We start from the raw sequence: 25,489 nt of genomic DNA, 5'->3' as shown, positions 1-25,489 counted from the left end.
CCTGCATTTCAGGCCTGCAACACATTCCAAAAAAGTTGGGACAGTAAAGCATTTACCACTTTGTCATGTTGCCATTCCTTTTCACCACACTTAAAAGACATTTTGGCACAGAGGAGACCAAGTGATTTAGTGTTTCAGCTTTTATTTTGTCTCATTCTTCCTGCAAACACGTCTTAAGATGTGCAACAGTACGGGGTCGTCGTTGTTGCATTTTTTGTTTCAAAATTCTTCACACATTCTCTGTTGGGGACAGATCAGGACTGCAGGCAGGCCAGTCCAGTACCCATACCCTCTTCTTCCGCAGCCATGCCTTTGTAATGTGTGCAGCATGTGGTTTTGTATTGTCTTGTTGAAAAATGCTGGACGTCCCTGGAAAACATGACGTCTTGAAGGCAGCATATGTTGCTCTAAGATCTCAATGTACTTTTCTGCATTAATGCTGCCATCACAGAAGTGTAAATGACCTTTGCCAAGGGCACTGGTCTGGATGATTCTTTTCGTCTTTGGTCCAGAGCACACGGTGTCCATTTTTTCCAAAAAAAAGACCTGGAATGCTGATTTATCTGACCACAATACACTTTCCACTGTGTAATGGTCCATCCTAGATGCCTTAGAGCCCAGAGAAGTTGACTCCACTTCTGGACATGGTTAACATAAGGCTTCTTTTTTGGACAGTAAAGTTTTAAGTGGCATTTGTGCATGTAACTCTGTATTGTAGTGCTTGGCAAAGGTTTGCCAAAGTAATCCCTCACTCATGTGGTTATATCAGCTATTGTTGAGTGGCGGTTCTTGATGCAGTGTCGTCTGAGGGATCGAAGATCACAAGCATTCAGCTTAAGCTTGCGCCCTTGGCCTTTACGCACTGAAATTCCTCCTGATTCCTTGAATGGTTTAATGATATTATGCACTGTAGAGGGAGAAATATGCAAAACCCTTCCAATCTTTCTTTGAGGTTCATTGTTTTTAAACATTTCAATAATTTTCTCACGTGTTGACAAACTGGAGATCATCTGGTCATCTTTGCTCATCAAAGACCTTTCCTGGATGCTTCTTTTGTACCAAACCATGATTACAATCACCTGTTTGGAATCACATTATTATTATGTGTTGCAGGCCTGAAATGCAGGAATGGATGTTTATTAACAAATGAAATGAAGTTGAGCAGACAAAACATCAAATATCTTGGGTTCAAACTGTCTGCAATCAAATAAAAGTCAAAGTAAATGTAAAGAACACTGCATTTTGTTTTATCTGCTTTTTCCATACTGTCCCAACTTTTTCTGATTTGGGGTTGTACAATTTTGTGTGTATTCCTTGTTCAGACATAAAGTGTTTGTGTATTATTATAACTTAGAAGAACATCAGACATGTTTAATAATTATTTAGCAGAAATCCAGGTGTTTTACAAACAAATCAGATAAAAAGGTACATAGTGGAATGGTCCACAATGGACCTTCTCGAAAACCCCACACCTTTTATTATGTAGGGATTAAACAAAACGAGAAAGCAGAAAAGACTAAAATTTGATGACGGATATGACACAGTCAGCTGTCTTACCATTAAGAAAAGTTCCAATGCCAAACAATCACCTCAACAATGCACTGAGGATTATCACGTTAGTACAGAATCAGCCATGAATTATGTTTTCTGAGAGAAAGTAAGTAAAGGAAGAGAGAAGAATAAAGACGTCAAGCAACATGCTTCACACTGCACTTCTTATTCAAGAGGGTTTAGTCATACAATGCATGGTAAACCAACGAGGGGTGTGGTGGTGTACTGGTATACGTGTATGGGACATGTCTTCACTTCTTTGTGCCTAACAAACAGGGCCAAACAAACTCATGAAGACCCAATAAACTATAAAGCTATAAACCTTCCAACAGCAAAGTCCAGACAGCTCTGTACAGATCTCAGAAAGTGGATTACATTTATGACATTTAGGATTAAGCTTTTAATTTAGTAATTAAGGTTTATGAGCCCTTCCAGGTGCTGGAAGCTGGTAGCACTTCAATCAATATCTTGGACGAGAAGGTCTGGCTCGCAGTCTCCGCTCTAATTCGTCCCAAAGGTGTTCTGTCGGGTTGAGGTCAGGACTCTGTGCAGGCCAGTCAAGTTCTTCCACACCAGACTGGCTCATCCATGTCTTTATGGACCTTGCTTTGTGCACTGGTGCGCAGTCATGTTGGAACAGGAAGGGGCCATCCCCAAACTGTTCCCACAAAGTTGGGAGCATGAAATTGTCCAAAATTTCCTTTCACTGGAACTAAGGGGACGAGTCCAACTCCTGAAAAACAACCCCACACCATAATAATAATCCCCCCTCCACCAAACTTTACACTTGGCACAATGCAGTCAGACAAGTACCGTTCTCCTGGCAACCACCAAACCCAGACTTGTCCATCGGATTGCAAGATGGAGAAGCGTGATTCAACACTCCAGAGAACACGTCTCCACTACTCTAGAGTCCAGTGGTGACGTGCTTTACACCACTGCATCCGACACTTTGCATTGCACTTGGTGATGTAAGGCTTGGATGCAGCTGGAAACCCATATCATGAAGCTCTCTACACACTGTTCTTGAGCTAATCTGAAGGCCACATGAAGTTTAGAGGTCTGTAGCGATAGACTCTGCAGAAAGTTGGCGACCTCTGCGCACTATGCGCCTCAGCATCCGCTGACCCCGCTCTGTCATTTTACGTTGCCTACCACTTCGTGGCTGAGTTGCTGTCGTTATCAATTGCTTCCACTTTGTTATAATACCACTGACAGTTAACTGTGGATTATTTAGTAGCGAGGAAATTTCACGAATGGACTTGTTGCACAGGTGGCATCCTATCACAGTACCACGCTGGAATTCACTGAGCTCCTGAGAGCGAGCCATTCTTTCACAAATGTTTGTAGAAGCAGTCTGCATGCCTAGGTGCTTGGTTTTATACACCTGTGGCCATGGAAGTGATTGGAACACCTGAGTCAATACTTTTGGCAATATAGTGTATGTAGACTAAACTAAAAAAGCAAGAGATTTGTTCAAGCTTTACTAATTTTGCCACATAGAGAGGTCAAAGATCAAACCCGAGTTCTGCAAAAAGCATGGTGATAATTACTACAGGAGGCTGTGAGAGAAAGAAAGAGCTAAGTGAGGCTAGCTGAGATAAAATGTGCGCTTACAGAATGAAACCCTGCAGATTTTAATATTCCAGCTGGCCTGCTGAGCTGTACTTGTTGCCCTGAGTAATTGTATAAATTGGCACGCATTGGCACTGATTGACTGCGGTTGCGACTGGCACGAGCGCCGAGGCCCTGCTGATTCCAGCTGTCAACGGGATCTATTAATCATGATAAATCACTCGGCCTCCTCTGAATCCAATCAAAAAGCCCTTAGGAGGACCGGTCAGCACGTGCTAAATGATTTTTTTACTCCAGCATGAGGTTGATTCCAGGACTGACGACAACATGACACATCTGTGCCCTTACTACAGCTGGGGACATAGAGGAAACCTTCAAAACACCAAACCGACTTTAACATCTCATGAAGGAATTAGCTCTCCTTGCTAAGAAGCACCATAATTTAATCAGAAATGACCCTCAGTGCCCACGATCTACGCACAGAGATGAAAATTAAGCAAATAGTTTGCAAGGTTTCATCTTCCTCCTTGCCCACATACTTAAATAATAGCTTTTGGGAATCATCGCCTATTTGATGGGGTCGTAATTGAAGGGGAATTGCTCTATTACTCTAAGGCTCGGTTTGTCTTAGCATGGCACTCCAGAGGATGGTAATAATAAGTGGCATGAATAAATGATGAAGAATGTGGTCGTAACGCAAACTTCGACAAACTGCAGCCTGTACAGTTTTATTCGAGCACCAAACTTTAGAGCTGAAGAGGACTTTGATCTAATGCTTTGTGATTTTACATCTATTTTATAGGATATTCATTGTACAGTTGTACAAAAGTGAACATTTGACAAGGACATGGCTTTGTGTACCTACTCTTTGTGGCAAAAGTATGTGGACACCCCTATTTATAACTGAGTTCGGGGTTTTATTAAAACCACCACCTTGTTTCTACACTCACTCATTTTATCAGCTACACTTGCAATATTGAAGCACTTTGTAGTTCTACAATTACTGACTGTAGTTCATCTGTTTCTCTGCATGCTTTGTTAGCCCCCTTTCATGCTGTTCTTCAGTGGTCAGGATAATTATTACATACACTGACATGGTGGTGGTGTGTTAGTGTGTGTTGTGCTGGTATGAGTGGATCAGACACAGCAGCACTGATGGAGTTTTTAAACACCTCACTGTCACTGCTGGACTGAGAATCGTCCACCAACCAAAAATATCCAGTCAACAGTGCCCCGTGGGCAGCATCCTGTGACCTCTGATGAAGGTCTAGATTCTAGAAGATGACCAACTCAAACAGCAGCAATAGATGAGCAAATGTCTCTGACTTTACATCTACAAGGTGGACCAACTAAGTAGGAGTGTCTAATAGAGTGGACAATAAATGGACATGGTATTTAAAAACTCCAGCAGTGCTGCTGTGTCTGATCCACTCATATCAGCACAATGTCATTGTCACTGCAGTGCTGAAAATGATCCACCACCTAAATAATACCTGCTCTATGGTGGTCCTGTGGGGGTCCTGACCAATAAAGAACGGGGTGAAAGCAGGCTAAAAAAGCATGCAGAGAAATAGATGAACTACAGTCAGTAATTGTAGAACTACAAAGTGCTTCTATATGGTAAGTGAAGCTGATAAAAAGGACAGTGAGTGTAGAAACAAGGAGGTGGTTTTAATGTTATGGCTGATCAGTGTATATCTGTTGAGAATTGGCACCTAAACCCAATAATAAGGGGTGGATGTCCAAATACTTTTGGCTATACAGTTTATGTTGACATAAAAGCAAAGAAACATCTAAAGATCCAAAAAAACATAGAACTGCCTTCACATTTGTAAACCATCACTGCTACGTCGTCACGCCCCATAAGCGTGTGTTTCATCTCAGCATGTGGCCCAGCAGGGTAACTGTCTAAGGTCAACGTGTATCCAGCGTCTGCTTGCATCTTCACACCCTTTAACTTGCCACATGTGCCATCAAAGTACATTATTTCCCTCCACCGTGCTAGTCAGAGTCTTTGACCTCTAAACTGTGGTCCAACAGATGGTGTTCTGGGCATTTAGTGAGTCAGGGGAGTCCTTAAAGCTAAAGGACAAGCTGTAATGCTCTGTAAGGCCTCATTAACACCGCACCGCGCTGTGTTAACATCCCGACAATCCCTGGAGAACCGAAACCCTCCGGTTTCTCCACCAAACATTTTGCACACTTTATCAACATCGCACAGCCGCTAACAAGCTCGGTGCGAGCCGTTTTCTTAGCCCGATGATGCGTGACCCGGTGCTGTGTTTCCCTTTTCCACACTCTTTAGCACAGCAAAACTTCTAACATTTCCCCTCCGGCAGCCAAATGCACCGCCTGATGATGCAACACTACACCTGATCATTAGCAACACCAGGATAATCCTTTGATCCACTCCAACCGAAGAGCTTTAGGGAGAGAAAGAGAGCAAGCGAGAGCCTGAAATCGATAATTCCCTGTACGCACAGCCTGGAGTTTCTATTTTAACATGGCGCTGTATTGATTCGCTTTCGCAGGAGATTTCTCCCCGAGCCGCAACCAGCTCCGGGAGGAGAGCGGGCTGTTTACAAGAACAAAAAGCTCGAAACTGAGAAAAGCGAGCAGGAAAGCGATAGCCCCATGGTCATCTCTGATGGCGTAAGCTAACAGGGCTAACGGGATAAGGGGTTTGGAGTAGCGCCCGACACAAAAGAGCTTTGTGCTAAAATGACTGACGCATCCCCAGGCTAGTGCCATGCTAGACTGAGCTTTTATTGTTAAACCTAAAAGATTTTGCCGTAAAGAGAGGGGTGGGTAGTAGGAGTCCGTCTCCTCATTCCTAGTGATGCGGGTCATAAAGGGAGCACCAATAGGGGGGAAAGGTTGAGCAACTGCAAGTGGGTTTTGTGTGGGAAAGATGAATGATGAGCTAGAGAGCACTTTTTGGTCTTTTCTACCATGTTATTAGAGCCGTATATGTTAAAACAATGTGAAAAAGTATCTGCACCCCTTGCTTACTGAGTCAGGCTAATGTCAGCAGCCCTGTATAATATTAATCATACAACCCCAAATCAGAAAAAGTTGGGACAGCATGGAAAATGCAAGTTTCTTACATTTACTTTGACTTTTATTTCATTGCAGACAGGATGAACCTGAGATATTTCATGTTTTGTCTGCTCAACTTCATTTCATTTATTAATAAACATCCATTCCTGTATTTCAGGTCTGCAACACATTCCAAACAGGTGATTGTAATCATGGTTTGGTACAAAAGCAGCACCCAGGAAAGGCTGAGTCTTTAATGAACAAAGATGACCAGATGATCTCTACAGTGCATAATATCATTAATTGATTTGATGAATTAGGAGGAATTTCAGTGCATAAAGGCCAAGGGTGAAAGCTTAAGCTGAACGCCCGTGATCCCTCAGACGGCACTGCATCAAGAACTGCCACTCAATAATAGCTGATATAACCACATGGGTGAGGGATTACTTTGGCAAACCTTTGTCAAGCACTACAATACAGAGTTACATGCACAAATACCACTTCAATCTTTACTGTACAAAAAAAGACAATGGCGCACCAGAGTTGGGGTTTTGAATACATCGTATCGAATCTCAGCTCTGCCTTCCGATTAGGCTGAGCGGTTGCATGAACAACGATTAGCTGTTGTTCAGGGTTAGGGATAAAAAGTCGGATCATAGGTCCTCATAACTGGTGCAACTGCGGCCCCTGCTGGCTGACTGATGGCGCCTGCACAGGGCTGAGGAATAATGCTGATGGGGGTGTGGCCCTCCGTACACAGTACCCGTCAGTGTATAAACTCGACTCGTGCAGGTGAAAAAATGCAGTCTGTACTGACTGCACGTGCCGGAGGGGGCGTATGCCAGTTGAGAGGTGCTCTCAGTCAGTGGTGAAGGGTCGAATCAGTTTAGAGGACGCATTCAGGGTAATTGGACACGACTAGATTAGGGGAGAAAATTTGGGGAAAAAAGTGGGAAAAATTATTACAAAAAAAAAAAAAAAGCCTTATGTTAACCATGTCCAGAAGCGGCGTCGACTTCTCTGGGCTCGGAGGCATCTAGGATGGACCATCACACAGTGGAAACGTGTTTTGTGGTCAGATGAATCAGCATTCCAGGTCTCTTTTGAACAAAAAAGGAAGCCGTGTTTTAACAAGACAATGCAAAACCACATGCTGCACACATTAGAAAGGCATGGCTGTGGAAGAAGGGTTGCACTGTTGCACATCTTAAGACGTGTTTGCAGGAATAACGGGACAAAATAAAAGCTGAAACACTAAATCACTTGGTATCCTTGGTGCCAAAACGTCTTTTAAGTGTGGTGAAAAGGAATAGCAGCTTTACTGTCCCAACGTTTTTTGAAATGTGTTGCAGACCTGAAATGCAGGAATGGATGTTTATTAATAAATGAAATGAAGTTGAGCAGATAAAACATGAAATATCAGGTTCATCCTGTCTGCAATCAAATAAAAGTCAAAGTAAATGTAAGAAACATGCTGTCCCAACTTTTTCTAATTTTGGGTTGTAGGACTTTCTTGCTTTCGAGCCACCATGAAAATGAAATGAAATGGAAAAGATTTACAATGGATGTGGATAAAACACATGAAAACTATCATGAAAGGTGTCCAAATACCTTCGGCAATATAATGCATACTATTTTATGATATGTAATATAGCATGTTCGTTCCAATTTTCTAAAACGAGCTGTCCGCCTCTGCTGCTAATGAGACAGAACGACAATGAGAAAGTAGTAACGCGTTCACTTTTGCATAAATGCCAGCATGTCGGACAATTGTCAGAAGAATAAAGCCTTTCAGGAGGAGCTGCATGAGAATTGGCTAAATTATATACTGGCTCATCTTTATTCATATTTGTGCTTCCCCAGACTGTTTGATGTCTTCATCCTTTTTTGAACGCTACCCCGTAATTTAAGCGATTCCACTCGGACCAACTCAGCACGCCGCCAATTACACTTTGAGTCACATTCTCTTCCCGGATCCATTTTTCTCGATGCTGGAAGTGACAGGCGGCTGACTGGATCCACAGACTCAATGAATCGACGTGGCGGATCACTCTGACAATAATAGCTATTCTCGTTTTTATTGTCTGCATTTCCATTTCGGCCAAATCGCAGCCTTTACGGTTTTTTCGCTCTGCGCCGGCTGGACTGGGGATCGTTTCTGAGGCTGAGATTGCCAAGATTTTCCAGTTGTCCAGCTTTGGGGGAGAGATTGAAAAGGCAGAGGTAGGTCTGTGTGCTCGAGAGAGCTTTAATTCGAGAGCGAGTTGTGTTCTGGGGCTTTCGAGCTCTCTGGCTCTCCAGCTCTCTGCGGCTAATGGTGTGGCGATAATATTGAGTCAACTCGCATCTGAGAGCGAGAGAGGGGCGAGGGAAACTGCCGAAATGGGCTCTGACTGGCTCACGCATGGATCACTGATTCACAAGACACAACAAATTAGCTGTCAAAAGGAGGAACTTTGCGTCACAGGTTCCAGCTGATAAATGTATTCATTCAGTTTCGGTAGCTGCGTCATGCTGAACAGTGGCACAGTGGGACCGCTGCCACCCCACATGGGGCGAGAGGCTGGAATACATCATTTTAATCAGTGCAGGCCGTCACACAGTTATTTCTTTAATCATACATTACAGTCACCAATATACCTTATTCATGAAAGAATAAAGAAGTACTTTTAACCTTATGAATACATTTAATGATAATTATAATTGGTCATGGCATGATTTGAACTACAGTAAACACTGATCAGCCATAGCATTAAACCACCTCCTGGTTTCTACACTCACTGTCCATTTTATCAGCTCCACTTACCATATAGAGGCACTTTGTAGTTCTACAATTACTGACTGTAGTTCATCTATTTCTCTACATACTTTTAATGTGCTAGCCCACCAAAAAAAAAGTGTGGAAACTTTTTAAAGAACTTGTATGTAGAGTTTTGCATCTTTAACTGACTTTGCATACAGAAGACCTGTTAGCTTACTAGGATCTATGGCTGCATCCTAATCCACATCATGCTGCCCTAAATGCCTGACAAATCAGTCCACAAGCAAGTTATGTGGGTAAAATAGACCCGTAGTTAGTTAGAGCTGCTGGTGTGAATGCAGCCTAATTCATTGCACATCATTTTTAATCCAGAACCGGCACTGACTTGTTTGTCTTACTGACGCTGTGCTGTGTGAGGAGGGCACATCATCTGTGAATAAAAATGAGGTCTATGGGAGGAAAAGTCCAATTAGCTGATCAATGGTGGAAAAATTGGCATCAATAGTGAGCAGGAGACCCAGCAGGTGAACGGAGAGTAAACATGAACTCAAAATCCTTAAAAACACAGCATCACATAGGGTGGTCAGTTTCACACTGAGTACAAAGCTACATTTTTAAATATTTTAGCTGATTGAAGAGCAAGTGTGGCCAGTTTCCCAAGCAATGACATCCACAGTGCATTGACAAAGTATTCAGTCCAGTCATATGTAATCATTTGTCTGGTGTACTGCAATTTTAAGGCCTTCTTGGGGTCGCAGGGTCTCAGCTTCCTACACCCAAACATTTTTGGATCGGCGTGCAAAACAGAGCAGGTTTTTTACTGAGATTTTTTTCAGTCCTGGCCAGACTGCTAGTTCCTGCTGCTAAAAAAAAGCATCTCTTTAGCATGATATGTGGTAGTACCACCACCACACTTTACAGAGGAGATGGTGTTACCTGTTTGCGCAATACCTGCTCATTGTTTTAATGATGCCACACAAGGATTTAAGCCATAAAAGTCCATACAACTTGTCCGCAAAAATTATGGATCAACTGGATCTGGATGACAGTGACCCCATACCCAAGGTCACGCATGTAGAAACAGTGGCTTGAATTGGCTGGTCTAGAATAGGCTGGCGACCAGATATTACAGTTGGTGTTGGACCTACCATGACAAGACTGGTAGTAGGGACCTACAAATATGGGTTCTAACCTTGTCCCTGGTAACTGTATGTGATGTTTTGTGTTTTTTGAGTTATTTCCTCAGTACTGTAGTTTCCTCCTCTCCTAAATGCCAAAAACATGCTAAAGGTGGATTGGCTGGTCTAGAATGGACCTGCGAACAGATATTACAGTTGGTATTGGACCCACCAGGTAGTCACACACTAGTAGGGACCTAGGAATTTGGGTTCTAACCTTGTCCCTGGTAACTGTATGTGAGGTTGTGTGTTCTTTGAGTTATTTCCTCAGTACTGTAGTTTTCTCCTCTCCTAAATTCCAAAAACATGCTAAAGGTGGATTGGCTGGTCTAGAATGGACTGCCGACCAGATATTAGTTGGTGTTGGACCCACTATGACAAGACTGGTAGTAGGAACCTAGGAATTTGGGTTCTAACCCTGTCCCTGGTAACTCTATGTGAGGTTTTGTGTTTTTGAGTTTTTTTCTCAGTACTGTAGTTTCCTCCTCTCCTGCCTTCCAAAAACATGCTAAAGGTGGATTGGCTGGTCTAGAAAGGACTGGCGAACAGATAGTACAGTTGGTATTAGACCCACCAGGTAGTCACACACTAGTAGGGACCTAGGAATTTGGGTTCTAACCTTGTCTCCTGTGACTGTATGTGAGGTTTTGTGTTCTTTGAGTTTTTCCCAGTACTGTGGTTTCCTTCTGAATTCCAAAAACATGCCAAAGGTGGATTGGCTGGTCTAGAATAAACTGGCGACCAGATATTACATTTGGTATTGGACCCACCAGGTAGTCACACACCAATAGGGGTCTAGGAATTTGGGTTCTAACCTGTCCCTGGTTACTGTATGTGAGGTTTTCTGTTCTTTGAGTCATTTCCTCAGTACTGAAGTTTCATCTTACCTTCCAAAAACATGCCAAAGGTGGATTGGCTGGTCTAGAATGGACTGCCGACCAGATATTACAGTTGGTGTTGGACCCACTATGACAAGACTGGTAGTAGGTACCTAGGAATTTGGGTTCTAACCTTGTCCCTGGTAACTGTATGTGAGGTTTTGTGTTTTTGAGTTTTTCCCAGTACTGTGGTTTCCTCCTCTCCTAAATGCCAAAAACATGCTAAAGGTGGATTGGCTGGTCTAGAATGGACTGCTGACCAGATATTACATTTGGTATTGGACCCACCAGGTAGTCACACACTAGTAGGGACCTAGGAATTTGGGTTCTAACCTTGCCCCTGGTTACTGTATGTGAGATTTTGTGTTTTTTGAGTTTTTCCCAGTACTGTAGTTTCCTCCTACCTTCCAGAAACATGCCAAAGGTGGATTGGCTGGTCTAGAATGGACTTCTGACCAGATATTACAGTTGGTATTGGACCCACCATGACAAGACTGGTAGTTTGGTAGTCACATACTAGTAGGGACCTAGGAATTTGGGTTCTAACCTTGCCCCTGGTAACTGTATAAGAGATTCCAAAAATGTGCCAAAGGTGGATTGGTTGCTCTAAACTGCCACTAGGTGTGAGTACGTAGGTAAATGGGATAGTGTCTGAGTGTATTCCTGTCTTGTGCATAGTGTTTTGATCAGGTTCTGGACCTACCCCCAGCTAAGTTCAGTACTATTTATTCTGGGTGCCTCCTATGACCCCAGAAAAAACATTCCCTAATTTGGGTTAATGTCATTTGCCCTTTAATGTGAGTGGATAAGTAAATGGGTAAGTGTCTGATGCTAGTGTGCCCGGGTAGGCGGACCCATCATGACCCTGATTAGGATGAAGCCGTTACTAATGATGAGCTTAAAACAAAATGACTCTTAGTAGCTGATGAGACTTTCAGCTTCTAGCTTGACAGTGTTTGGATGTATGATATGATGTATTTAACACCATGCCTTCCCTGAGCGAATCCAACCCTAAACAAATCATCTTCTCGTCCCCGAAATTGTAAGCAACGATCTGCAAACACGTGAGACCCGAAACCTCCAGACATTCAGAGCGCATTGCATCTGTCTCCGCCGGCGTCTGCCTCGCACCTCCTTTTGTAGCGGAGGGATCACAGGCTGGGAGCACAGACGTCAATCAAAGTCGGGAGCTTTTTCAAGGGGGAATAATGAGCGATCTCACGTTCCAAACTCCTTCCCATAAATCTCTCTGTTCTCAGAGCTGCCGAGAGACAGAGGTGAAAAATAGCAAGGTGCATGCTGCTTTAATTACTGCACTGTTTTACTCTGTGACTCCGTGTCCCTAAGGGAGGCTCATGAGTCTTCAGGTTTCCTAATTTTGGCTTCTGTGTGTTACCACCCACACCAAATAAAGTTCTTAGTTTCTACATTTGACAAACTTGGGAAAATGTTTTTAACATGAAAAACTTGAACGACATATTGTCAGTTAGTTGTGGCTAATTTTAATATATAAGATAATTAGTTCAGGTTTTAACTGGTTTGTAAGTGCAATCCAACTTCCAATCAGAAATGAATAAATGAAAGCTTACATTTTTGACCCATGTAACGTCCTGGTTAGGGTCACTGTTACCCCTTTTCCACCGACGCAGATCCGGCTCCGTTCCGGTTCGCTAACTTGATTTTGAACCGGTTTCGCGTGTTTCCACCGGAAAAAAGAGGTTCCAGACAGCGAACTAGCGTTCTAATCTGGCACCACAGAATAAAGCAATAAGCCACGAGAGACCATGCGTTACTGTGATTTTATCACGGGGAAGAATGTTTTGGCTCGACGCGAAGCAGAGTACCTAAAACGTCTTTCCCCGTGATAAAATCATAGCAATAACGCACGGTCTCAAGTGGCTTATTGCTTTAATAAAACAGCGGTCAACATAAAATACAATAAAATACAACAATGTTCAATTTATAAATGTTTTTATTTACAAAAACACTTACAAAAAGCATTCTTCCGCAAAATCAGGTAGTCCGTTAACAGTGTTGCTAGGCAACATGAGGGCGAACATAACATTCACTTTTTCTTTTCAGTGGCGTATTCACATGGAATGATGTGAGGTGGTCATAGGTGTGTGTATATCGGGGATTATAAAACGGATAGTTCCGGTCCTAAAATCTGATTGGCTGAGCCGCGTTCGGAGCCGTTGTAAAATCCCCGATAAACGCACACCTAGGACCACCTCACATCATTCCATATTAATACGCCACTGAATAGAGAAAGTTAATGTTATTTTCGCCCTTACGTTGCCTAGCAACACTGTTAATCGGATTACCTTGCGTCGCGGAAGAATGCTTTATTGTAAGTTTATACACAATAAATACATTTATGGTTAAACATTGTTGTATTTATTATATTTTATGTTGACCGCCGTTTTATAAAAGCAATAAGCCACTCGAGACCGTACGTTACTGTTACGATTTTAGCACGGGGAAAGAAGTTTTAGGCACTCCGCTTCGCGTCGTGCCAAAAACGTCATCCCCGTGCTAAAATCACAGTAACGTACGGCCTCTCGTGGCTTATTGCTTTATTTTACAACGGCTTCGAACGCGGCTCAGCCAATCAGATTTTAGGACCGGAACTATCCGTTTTATAATACTTGGTTTTTCAGCGAGAACCGTGACGTCATCTGTGGGCGTGTCAGAGTGTAGAGGTTTGGAGTGGACGCTTTCACATGAGACATTATAACATTATATAGAATTGAAACCACTTTCATCTTTCAAAGTTTACCTGATTACATTTTGAGCCAGTTTGCCGCTGATATTCGCTGATATTTTTTAAACAATAAACTGTGTGATATGACGTGGTAAAAGTGGCCCGAACAGTATAAATGCTTAACATGAAAAATAAAGTGAGGCTTGTTGTACTAAAACAATGAGCGATGAATTTGGGCAGCACAGAGCACTTATAACCAGTAATAACTGAGAGAAATTTAGTGTTCCTATGTTGTACTTTTAGTACATTAAGCCACGTTATGCTGTATTTAGGTAAGCTTTTTGCGGATTCAGAACACAGATACATGTGGAGCTTTTAGAGTAGATTTGATGGTTATTTCACACAAATGGATATTCGTGTCGTGGAAGCCGAGCGCTGAGCAAATCGGCTATTTGCACCGAGGGTCGCGGTGACGGCTTAGCGCAAAACGCTTCTCACGTCAATGAACTTAAGAAGACGTAGACGTGTTTGTCGCAGTTATTGTTTTCTTATCACCAACAGTTGATCGATGCTTTTTGCATAAAAACAAACATCTGTAACAACAGCACAAATGCTCGCAAGTGATCTACACACTCCGACATCATGTTACTACTCTTTACTTTCGTTGTGTAACACCCGCTGTTGATGACGCAGGCTTGGTTCCCAAAAACTGGTGGAAACGCGGGTCGGTTCTCTACAAAACACCAAGGTTCGAAGAAACCTGAACAGAACCGGTTCAAGAACCATGGTTCTTTTCCACAGTCTGCATCAGATGGCAACTTAGCAGTGGAGAGATCTTAGAAAGCAGCAGATCACATGTTTTTTAAGTCAATGTTGTCATTTATTCAACTTCAGGTCCCAAGAACGATACATAAAACGTACATAGAACAGTGGTCTTTTTTGCCAAGGTTGGGAGGAAAACCTAAACTGTGACCCTATGCTAAGATGCCATTTGTCTAGACAGTCAGATCTGCACTGGGGCCCATAACGGGGGGAGAGGGCCCTCCACGACATGAACTCAACCCCCCACCGCACATTGGCTGCACTCGCCAGGTTGCTATTATTATATTACAATACTGTGGCGGCAATATGTGAGTGACATTCAGCTCAGCCAATCAGAATGCAGCACCCGGTTTATACATGTGCGTTCGGACGTTCTGCAGTTAGTTAGTTTTGTATACAAGACTCGCCGTATGGCCCCAGCATTGAACCCAATAGGTGGTTCGGGTGTAACGCTCATTGAAGTCCTGACTAAACAGTTAAAGTGAACTCTACCTTGTCGTGTGCCTTTATTCCCACACATCCACCACCACACGCAGCAAAAAACTCGTAGCATCCTCGCCGGGCAAACAGCACTCTAGGTGAGCCTACCCTCTACAGTAGCAAGTGGCTAATGCTAATGAAATTTGTTGAGGGGGCCCAAAATATTTTTTGCACTGGGGCCCATGAGCTCCTAGTTACGCCACTGGAGGTGGGGAATGAGGTTTTCTATATTACAGTCCATTATTAAAATTGTTGCCACTTTATTTACTGTTTAATCTCAAAGCATTAAATTTTAGGTTAAAAATGTTACAATCCTGTGAGAATTTCATTTCGCTTATACAGAACGCTGGGCTCGTATCTGTGCCTCATATTTTCCACAGTCTGCATCAGATAATAAATCTGATTTTTTTTTTTGTCCAGACTCGCAAGTATCTCCAGGTTTTAAATTACATACTTGAAATCTCAAGTCTCTCCATTAAGGACAGCATTTATTCTACTCAAGATGAGCAACTCCAAGCTCTCGGTTTGACTTCTCTAAGTTTCGTGAACCCTGTGCTTTCACCATCTGCTGCTCACACAGAGCTGATTTATCTGGAGTGGAGAACACCATTGCCCCCCAGAGGCAGAAAATATATGAGAGACTTGTGGAACACCATGCAGTCCAACACACACATGCTTTCTACTTCTACTTTAGTCATGAATCACCAGTGAGACAAACTAGCAGCTGACTGCATTTCGGTTAATCACCAGGTTCAGAAGAAATGGTCCCAGTAAGAACATCTACTCATGCAAGATCGCAAGGCATGCCAGTCCGAATAAGGCAGTAGAAAGAAGCAAACCAGAAAGAACGTACAATAAACATTGAATATAGTCTATTTTGTGTATTATTCACAACTGTCTACACATCCTAAGAAAACATCTAAAATTTTAAGATCCTACCTGCATAGATGGGAGCTAGACGAAATATATCAGACAGACGGCTGGTCATGGGCTCGTACGGAGAATCCTCGAGTAAATCATTTCCTGTCAGATAAAAAAAAATATTGCAGTTAAAATCAGACATTTTTCTGTGCTCATATAAATAAGGATGATTTGACCTCAATCATAATAAAGAAGCACAAGCCTCACAATAGTCTCTGGAATTGGTACAGATCCTTGAAAGCAGATTATATATTTTTTTTAAGTTAATGTCATCATTCAGGCAACTAATAGATAGAATCCAACCACCAAAAAAGGCTTTCAATCACAACAACACTTACTTGTATGTACTGTAAAGCATGATGGTGGCAGTATTGGTATAGGTTGGGAGAAAAACCTAAACTCTGACCTTATGCTGAGATGGCATTTGTCATTTGGACAGTCAGATAGAATCCAATAACCATCAAAAAGGCTTTCAACCCCAACAACACCTACTTGTACATACTGTGAAGCATGGTGGTGGTAGTATTGTGCTCTGGGGCTGCCAAGGTTGGGAGGAAAAACCTTAACTCTGACCTTATGCTGAGATGGCATTTGTCATTTGGACAGTCCGATAGAATCCAATAACCATCAAAAAGGTTTTCAACCCCAACAACACCTACTTGTACATACTGTGAAGCATGGTGGTGGTAGTATTGTGCTCTGTGGCTGCCAAGATTGGGAGGAAAACCTAAACTCTGACCTTATGCTGAGATGGCATTTGTCATTTGGACAGTCAGATAGAATCCAATAACCACTAAAAGAAGACTTTCAACCCCAACAACACCTACCTATACCTTCTGTAAAGCATGGTGGTGGTAGTATTGTGCTCTGGGTAAGTGGTGCTTTACAGAAAGTGGTCTGCTGGTATGGTAGTGACCACCAACAGAACAGTGAAAACTAAAAAAAAGGAGCTTTGAGAAGAATATCTTTGTGTGATCTGTTGGTATGGTAGTGGCCATCCACAGAACAATCAAAATTAATTAAAAGGAGCTTTGAGAAGAATATCTTTGTGTGGTCTGGTGGTATGGTAGTGACCATCCACAGAACAATGAAAATTAAGTAAAAGGAGCTTTAAGGAGAATATCTTTGTGTGGTCTGTTGGTATGGTAGTGACCATCCACAGAACAATCAAAATTAGGTAAAAAAGAGCTTTAAGAAGAATATCTTTGTGTAGTCTGTTGGTATGGTAGTGATCATCCACAGAACAATCAAAATTAAGTAAAAGGAGCTTGAGAAGAATATCTTTGTGTGGTCTGTTGGTATGGTAGTGACCATCCACAGAACAATCAAAATTAGGTAAAAAAGCGCTTTAAGAAGAATATCTTTGTGTAGTCTGTTGGTATGGTAGTGATCATCCACAGAACAATCAAAATTAAGTAAAAGAAGCTTTGAGAAGAATATCTGTGTGGTCTGTTGGTATGGTAGTGACCATCCACAGAACAATCAAAATTAAGTAAAATGAGCTTTAAGAAGAAGTATACAAGGTACTTTGAATAAATTAAAAGTCTATCATAAAGAAGTGGAGGTGGAGAAAATATAAAACTACAGCCACAATGCCTAGGTCAGGCCATCACTCTAAACCTACTTACTATGACCCTTGTGACACTGTGAATCTGACAGCTGCAAAATCAGTATCTGTAACTAAAAGTGATAGTGGACTGAGTAGACTAAAGTGGACATTTGTGAAGCTTGGTTTCTAAGCAGCAGGGAATGCCAGTCTGATCAGGAAAAATAGAAAATACATGGTAAACATTAAAATTCTCTTTGTGTGGTCTGTTGGTATGGTAGTGGCCACCCACAGAACAATCCAAATGAAGTAAAAGGAGCTTTAAGTAGAAGTTTACAAGATACTTAGAATACATCAGAACTTAGTTCAGTCTATCATAGAGAAGTGGAGAAAAAATAAAACTATAGCCATAACGCGTCTAGGTCAGGCCACAACTCTAACCTACTCACTACCTGTGACACTGACTGTGAATTTGACGGAGCTGCAAAATTAGTGTCTGTAACTAAAAGTGATAGTGGACTGAGTAGACTAAAGTGGACATTTGTGAAGCTTGGTTTCTAAGCAGCAGGGAATGTCTGATCAGGAAAAATAGAAAATACATAATAAACATTAAATTCTAAAACAGAAATCTGCTTCCCTCTGGCAGAAAGATAAAAAAGCAATCACCCAAAGCACACTGCCAAAGGAACAAGGTGCTTTTAATCCAAATGAAGCAAAATGCTAATTAAGCATTGTGGAGAAATATTTTAAGGCGCTGTATATCTATATTTTTTGAAGTACAGAACATGAACGCACCCTGTAAATGCTGATAGATCCCCCAGTAAATGCGCAGACAGTTCTTTTCCTTTTTCATCCCTCGTTTGCACCTGCAGTTGTACAACGGGCTCTGTTTAAGGGCATCCAGGGCGCTGCGGCACTCGTCCCTGGCCTCGGCGCTGATGTTGCCCTCCCTGCCCACCATGCACTGCCTCATAGTCCGATATTTGGTGCTGCACGCCGGCTCCTTCAAGCACAGCTCGCTGGCTCGAACGCAGTCCATGCGGCTCGCGGAGGTAAACACGGACTGATCTGCAGACAGGAGAACATCTGTGTAAAGAAATAGTTTGAAAATATTTGAACTGAACAGCTCAAACCTGATTTGGGTTTGGAAAAGCAAACATGTGGCATGTGTAGGAATTTGAAAAGCATTTCAGTTGTAAAATGTTGGAGCTTAATTCACCCAAAACAAAGGAACTGTAGAAAGGTTAACCTGGCACAGGAGTGGTAGTGCACCCTAATAGTGTAGTGTTTAGGAAAAACAGCTGCTCTAAATTGCTTCTAACTGTAGGTAAATGTGTGTTGCCTTGCACTAAGACCCTCTCCGACTACATTCCTAATATACACTGATCAGCCATAAAATTAAAACCACCTCCTTGTTTCTACACTCACTGTCCATTTTATCAGCTCAGTAATTGTAAAACTACAAAGTGCTTCTATATTACATTTTTCAGCATTTAGCAGACGCTTTTATCCAAAGCGACTTACACAATGAGCTGAACACAATGAGTTTTAAGGGCCTTGCTCAGGGACCCAACAGTGGCAACTTGGTGGTGGCGGGGCTTGAACCGGCAACCTTCTGCTTACTAGTCCAGTACCTTAACCACTGAGCTATCACTGCCCTGATAAGTGGCATCAGTGGTAATAGTGTGGACAGTGAGTCGACACGGTATTTAAAAACTCCAGCAGCGCTGCTGTGTCTGATCCACTCATACCAGCACAACACACACTAACACACCACCACCATGTCAGTGTCACTGCAGTGCTGAGAATGATCCACCAGCTAAATAATACCTGCTCTGTGGTGGTCCTGTGGGGGTCCTGACCATTGAAGAACAGAGTAAAAGCAGGCTAAAAAAGTATGTAGAGAAACAGATGGACTACAGTCAGTAATTGTAGAACTACAAAGTGCTCCTATATGGTAAGTGGAGCTGATAAAATGGAGTGTAGAAACAAGGAGGTTGTTTTAATGTTATGGCTGATCAGTGTATAACCAGTGTTTCTATATAGCATTGGATCCATGGTGACCCTGACCAGAATAACTTCGACCTCATCACAAAAGTCAACATCGGAAGTATGAATTACAACTATCAAGATAAGCATTTTGAAAAATTAGACTTTAACAACACAAAGGTGGATCTGTTATGCTTTGAGGTGACAGTCAGGCATAATGATCCAAAAATAATGACCTAAAATTCTACTATTTTATTTATTTTTGTTTGTTTATGCATTTTCTCCCCTTTTTCTCCCGACTTTTAGCGCGTCCAATTGCCTGATTGCGTCATGCTTCCTCTCCACCAATGCGTACCCCGGCTCTGATTGAGGAGAACGAAGCTAACCCACACCCCCTCCGACACGTGGACAGCAGCCGTATGCATTTTGTCACCTACATTTTGACGAGTGCAATGCGGATCAGCACTGTGTACGGAGAGACACACCCTGACAGCACTCTTTTCCCCGTCTCTGTGCAGGCGCCATCAATCAGCCAGCAGAGGTCATAGTTGCAATAATTATGAGAGAGTCCCTATCCGGCTTAATATCCCACCCCTATATGAACAACAGGCCAATCTTTGTTCACATGGCTTCCCAGCCCAGTCGGCAGGCAGAGCTGAGATTCAATACAATGTATTCGAGATCCCAGCTCTGGTGTTCTAGCGTGTGTTTTACCGCTGCACCACCTGAGCAAATTCTACCGTTTTTCAATGGCATTCACATGGTAGATTTTAAACATGTGATGCATGCAAGATGGTCCAAAAATATCCTGGAACAAGAAGCGTTCTGCAAGAAAGAGCAGGTAAAAATTCCTAGCACAAGAATGGAAAGACTTCAAGTTACAAGATATCTGCCAAATGGGGTGTAACTAAGTACTGACTTAGCAGGGTGTCCAAACTTTTTGCACGAGTCACAAACACTATTTTTACATTTATCAGTAGACTATAAATGTGCATTAATATTTTCAGTGGGGGAAATGATTTGTTAATACAGCCAAAGTCTTTCTTTCTTATCATATGTGGACAACAAGAGAGTTTCAGAACAGCATATGCAGGTTGCTTTCAAGAATAAACCACGAAGATGTAAATAAATATAAACTGGTAAAGTAAACAGTAAAGCTGGGGAATACTGGAGAAGACCGTCTCCAAAAAATTTTAAGGACTCCTGTAAGACCTTTGCCTCACTGAGATTCATAGCACACTGCCAAAGGAAAAACATGTTTCCTAGTCAAACTGATGCAAATACCAGTTGAAATGCTAATTTGTGAAAATGAATTGTCAAATTCATATTTTAAGGTAATAAAAATGCTGCAGAAGGTCCTGAGTTTGATCCCTAGACGGGGTGGGGTGGTCCGGGTCCTTTCTGTGCGGAGTTTGCATGTTCTCCCCGTGTCTGCGTGGGTTTCCTCCGGGAGCTCCGGTTTCCTCCCACAGTCCAAAAACATGCAGTCAGGTTAATTGGAAACACTGAATTGCCCTAAAGTATGTAAATGGGTGTGTGTGTGTGTGTATGTGTGTCTGCCCTGCTATGGACTGGCGCCACTTCCAGGGTGTTACTGTGTGCCTTGCGTCCATTGAAAAGCTGGGATAGGCTCCAGCACCCCCAACATCCCCATGCCTCATAGTCCGATACATGGGTGCTTGGGACCTGGGTTCTGGATTCTCACCTCTGGTGACTGCCATTAGAAAGAATGGCTGCTCTAAATTACTGTAGGTACATGTGTGACTGTGTGTTGCCTCTCCTGACTACATTCCTATTATAAAACCAGTGTTACGGGATGGCATTGGACCAGTGGTGACCCTGACTGACCAATGTTTAGTAAAAATAAATAAATCAATAAATACCTCTGACTGTTTATTTATCCAGTAGAATAGAACGGGGTTGTTTTGCACATTTGGTAGGGTGTACATGGATACCACACCAATATTTAGACATGCTCAAAATACCCTCCCTAATATAATGATGTAAAAGTATAGATGATAAAAATGATATAATAATAAAAATATTCCACTCACAAGTTTTGTTTAATATTACGATTCGTCAGTGTTCCCATCAGTTATTGATCCCCCTCCTCCCTTTCCTGGTAGATTTGGTCTCCCCCTCCCACCCTAGTGTATAATTCATGTCTATGGTCTTCATGTAAATAACAGAGCTGGTACCAAATAATGTCATCCCAATGTTATTTATCAAAACACTTAAAAACATGTGTATGTAAATGTGTATGTGTATGTTTGACCTGTGTGTGTACTGTGATTCAGACACACACAGCACGTTATCCTGACCAGGGTTAGGGTGGGAATGCAAAACGATTAGGGTGCCTGTCTATCTCAGAGCACTCAATTGTTCACATTCACTCTCAAATAATAGCCACACAAAGCACTGGCATGGTTTAAAGGGTGGAAAAAGTAATCCACATTAAAAAAAATTACAACAGAACATGTCAAACTCCAAACACACATTTGTTTAATTTCTTCATTCTTTTATGATCTTGCAAAGCAGAGGGCAAGTATGCACAAGTGCACTATATGACTTATGACCATAAGTAATCTAATTCTAATATATTTTATGCGTGTTTATGCTTCAATTTGCTGCTACTAAATTATGGCGTGCCAGTGTGCCAACCAACCCCGCTATCCCCTGTTGGGATCATAGTAAACTACAGTTGCTTAGAAAAGCATGGCAAATCACAATGTGCATCACACAGCAGTGCGCAATCAATACTGTAAATGTTATTTCTGTGATTTCTCTTCTATTATGGTCCAAACTTTTATTGACTTTTATTGTTCACTTGTAAAGGACGTCTTAGCAACTGGGTGTTCTGTTGGAACAGTGGTAAATTATGCTTGCTCACTACTACTGGGATACGGGGTTCGAATCCCCAGCGGTGCTTACAGCATCTACATACAGACGTGATTGTCCCGTCCAGGCTGTGTTCTGCATTGCGCCCAATGATTCAAGATGCGACCCTGGCAGGGTAGCTGAGCTGAATGATTGGGTAACATGCTTTTTTTGTCTAAAAGCAACTTTTATGGACTTAAATTAGGATGCTTACATGATTAATATGAAAAATAAAAATTATACATCATTATAAATCATATGATTAGGTGGTGTAGAATGTACTGTAATAACTGTAATGGAAATTCAAATTGTCACCCAGTGCTGGGGGAAAAAGAAAAATCTGAATAGTCAGATGTAATACAAGAAGCACAACAGGAGAAAAAGACTGTCTACAGTCAAGTAAGCTTGTGCTACAAAATTGCACCTAAAATCAGAGCAACTGAAAAGGAGTCTCTTAGCCCATGGCGATGTACAGCTTGCACGACTGTGTACAGTGACACCTGTGTTCCATCAGGTTTTAATTCAAAGAAGGGGTGGCACAGTGGCTCGGTGGGTAGCACTGTCGCCTCACAGCAAGAGTTTGCATGTTCTCCCTGTGTCTGCGTGGGTTTTCTCCGGGAGCTCCGGTTTCCTCCCACAGTCCAAAGACATGCAAGTGAGGTGAACTGGTGATACAAAATTGTCCATGACTGTGTTTGACATTATAAATAATAATAATAATTTAAGGAACATCTGTTTTTTGTTGTTTATTTGTTTCTTTATTTTGTTACAGGTGAGTAACCAGATGAATTTCCTTTCAGCACAAAAATACAGTTTGACAGTCAAACAAACCCTATTTATATGGACAAAAGTCATATGTTAGGTATATTCAATCATAATCGTAAGGAATCAGCCATGCCACATAGTTAGATGACGTTATAATAATAATATAATTCTAATAAATTATATTATTTTTTAACCAGCAGACACAGAAGAACTGTTTTTTGTTGTTTATTTGTTCGTTTATTTTCTTACAGGTGTGTAACCAGACAAATTTCCTTTCAGCATAAAAATACAGTTTGACAGTCAAACAAGCCCTATTTATATGGACACAAGTCATATATGTGAGGTATGGTCAGTCATAATCGTAAGGAATCAGCCATGCCACATAGTTAAATGGCGTTATAATAATAATAATAATATAATTCTTATGAATTATATTATTTTTAAACCAGCAGACATAGAGGACCTGTTTATGTTGTTGTTTATTTGTTTCTTTATTTTGTTACAGGTGAGTAACCAGACGAATTTCCTTTCAGCATAAAAATACAGTTTGACAGTCAAACAAGCCCTATTTATATGGACATAAGTCCAATATATATATATAAACACACACACACACATTTATATATATATATATATATATATATATATATATATATATATATATATATATATATATATATTAACACAGCAGACCCAGAAAGAAAGAAAGAAAAAACCTCACAAGTAACTCATGGACTCATGACGAAATTCGTGAAACTTTATGGACAACTTTCACTGCCAAAGAAAAAGAACAGCAAGTGTATGTAAACTTTTGACTTCAGTTGTGTCTGCAGACTTTTATGCCTTAAATAAAATCACTACAAATTTATGAACATCAGAGTCACAGCAGCCTGAACATGTTAGTGCGCAAAACCACAGTCTCCAGTCTCGTTCATTCCAATAAAAACGCACACACTGGAAAAACAAAAATACAATCAAAACAAACAAAAACTAAAGCACAGAAACTCACCCAGCAGAGGTAAAAGCAGGCAAACCGTGGCCAGGATCATCATGTATCCGTTGTTTGCAGTGCGCACTTTTCACAGTAACAGGAGAGTAATACACGCGCTCAGTACTCCTTCATCTGTGTTCACATCCATCCATCCGCGCGCACCATGTCGTCCTCTCACGCGCTCCCGCTCCCGCAAACAACACCAACAACAAGAATAACAAGAAAATCCTTCAAAACAGCAGTAAACAACAGCAGCACCAGCAACGGGACGATCCGGTACCTGACGGGCTCACAAGGGTCGCGCATGAGAGGGTGAAACTACCCGGATCGCCTTCAGTGCGCAACAAACTCCGCTCCGGACTCACAGCAGGCGTGCGGGCGAGTGAGCGCGCGCACAGGCAAATACAAATAATAGCGAAGACGCACCCGGGCGCGGCGGAGGAGGCGCGCGCACAATCAGCTGCGGCTTTTAACCCCCCAAACGATGCGATTCAGAGCAACCAGAGGAGAAACTTTCAGCTCCATTATTTTTCTGCTTCCAGAAGCAGTTATTGCGTAAAGTTGTGCAAAAAGTGCAAAATGATTTAAAAGGAAACATTTGACTTTTTTACATTTTGTGGGAATCAAACACTTTGGTTCATGACCTTGTTACCTGCTCGATCTCCCTTTTAGTTATGCTGTAATAATTAGGGCTGCCGGAGTCTAAAACTCTCCGATATACTGATATGTTTCTCAACTCGCGTTGTACATTTTTAACTACAGTTTCTGTTGTTTTACCCCAAGGTCCTTCTGATGGAAACCTGTTTACCCGCCCGAGGTTAAGAAATGAACTCGAGACTGCCGTACCAACAACGCTGCTCCTGCCGGATGTGACGGGGACCTGGCGTGTTTGCACCAAGAATGTCAAGAACTCACTACAGACTTTGGGTGTGTTTGAAAAGCTAGGGAGCTCTCTACATAGGCAGCATTTTACGTCATCCTATCCTTTAGTTCATTTTAATTCTGTGTTTGTATGATTTGTGTAAATCTTATTCATTTAAAGTATCCTCCAGACCACCCAAGAAGGATGGGCCCTGCTGAGTCTGGTTCCTCTCAAGGTTTCTTCCTGTAATTTTAAGGGAGTTTTTCCTTGCCGCAGTCGCCCTCGGCTTGCTCAACAGGGGTTTTTGTATCTGTTGGTCCTGGATTTTGTAAAGTTGCTTTAAGACAATGTCTTGACTTACATCCGTGACAGAAACGGTAGTTATTCATTACACAAGATTCATCACTTCACAAGTTTAATGTCAAATACAGTCATGGACAATTTTGTACCTCCAATTCACCTCACTTGCACGTCTTTGGACTGTGGAAGAAAACCGGAGCTCCCAGAGGAAACCCATGCACACATGCAAACTCCACACAAAAAGGACCCG

General features: G+C 42.0%; 1 protein-coding gene across 1 annotated transcript in view; it reads right to left on the bottom strand.

Moving 5' to 3' along the window:
• The window catches only part of gfra1a (gdnf family receptor alpha 1a), a 112,315-nt gene extending 87,904 nt beyond the window's left edge, over window positions 1–24,411 (bottom strand). The window contains exons 1-3 of the mRNA XM_062995429.1: window positions 24,096–24,411; window positions 18,251–18,541; window positions 15,928–16,011 (exon numbers count right to left, since the gene is read on the bottom strand). Coding sequence (XP_062851499.1) covers window positions 15,928–16,011; window positions 18,251–18,541; window positions 24,096–24,138 — 418 coding nt within the window. The 5' untranslated portion in view covers window positions 24,139–24,411. The remainder of the gene's footprint in view (window positions 1–15,927; window positions 16,012–18,250; window positions 18,542–24,095) is intronic.
• Between the last annotated feature and the right edge of the window lie 1,078 nt (window positions 24,412–25,489).

This window comes from Trichomycterus rosablanca, chromosome 5 (genome assembly GCF_030014385.1).
Source record: "Trichomycterus rosablanca isolate fTriRos1 chromosome 5, fTriRos1.hap1, whole genome shotgun sequence".
Lineage (NCBI taxonomy): Eukaryota > Metazoa > Chordata > Actinopteri > Siluriformes > Trichomycteridae > Trichomycterus > Trichomycterus rosablanca.
Note: the sequence above shows the minus strand (reverse complement) of the source record. Positions and strands in the feature narration are given on the sequence as shown.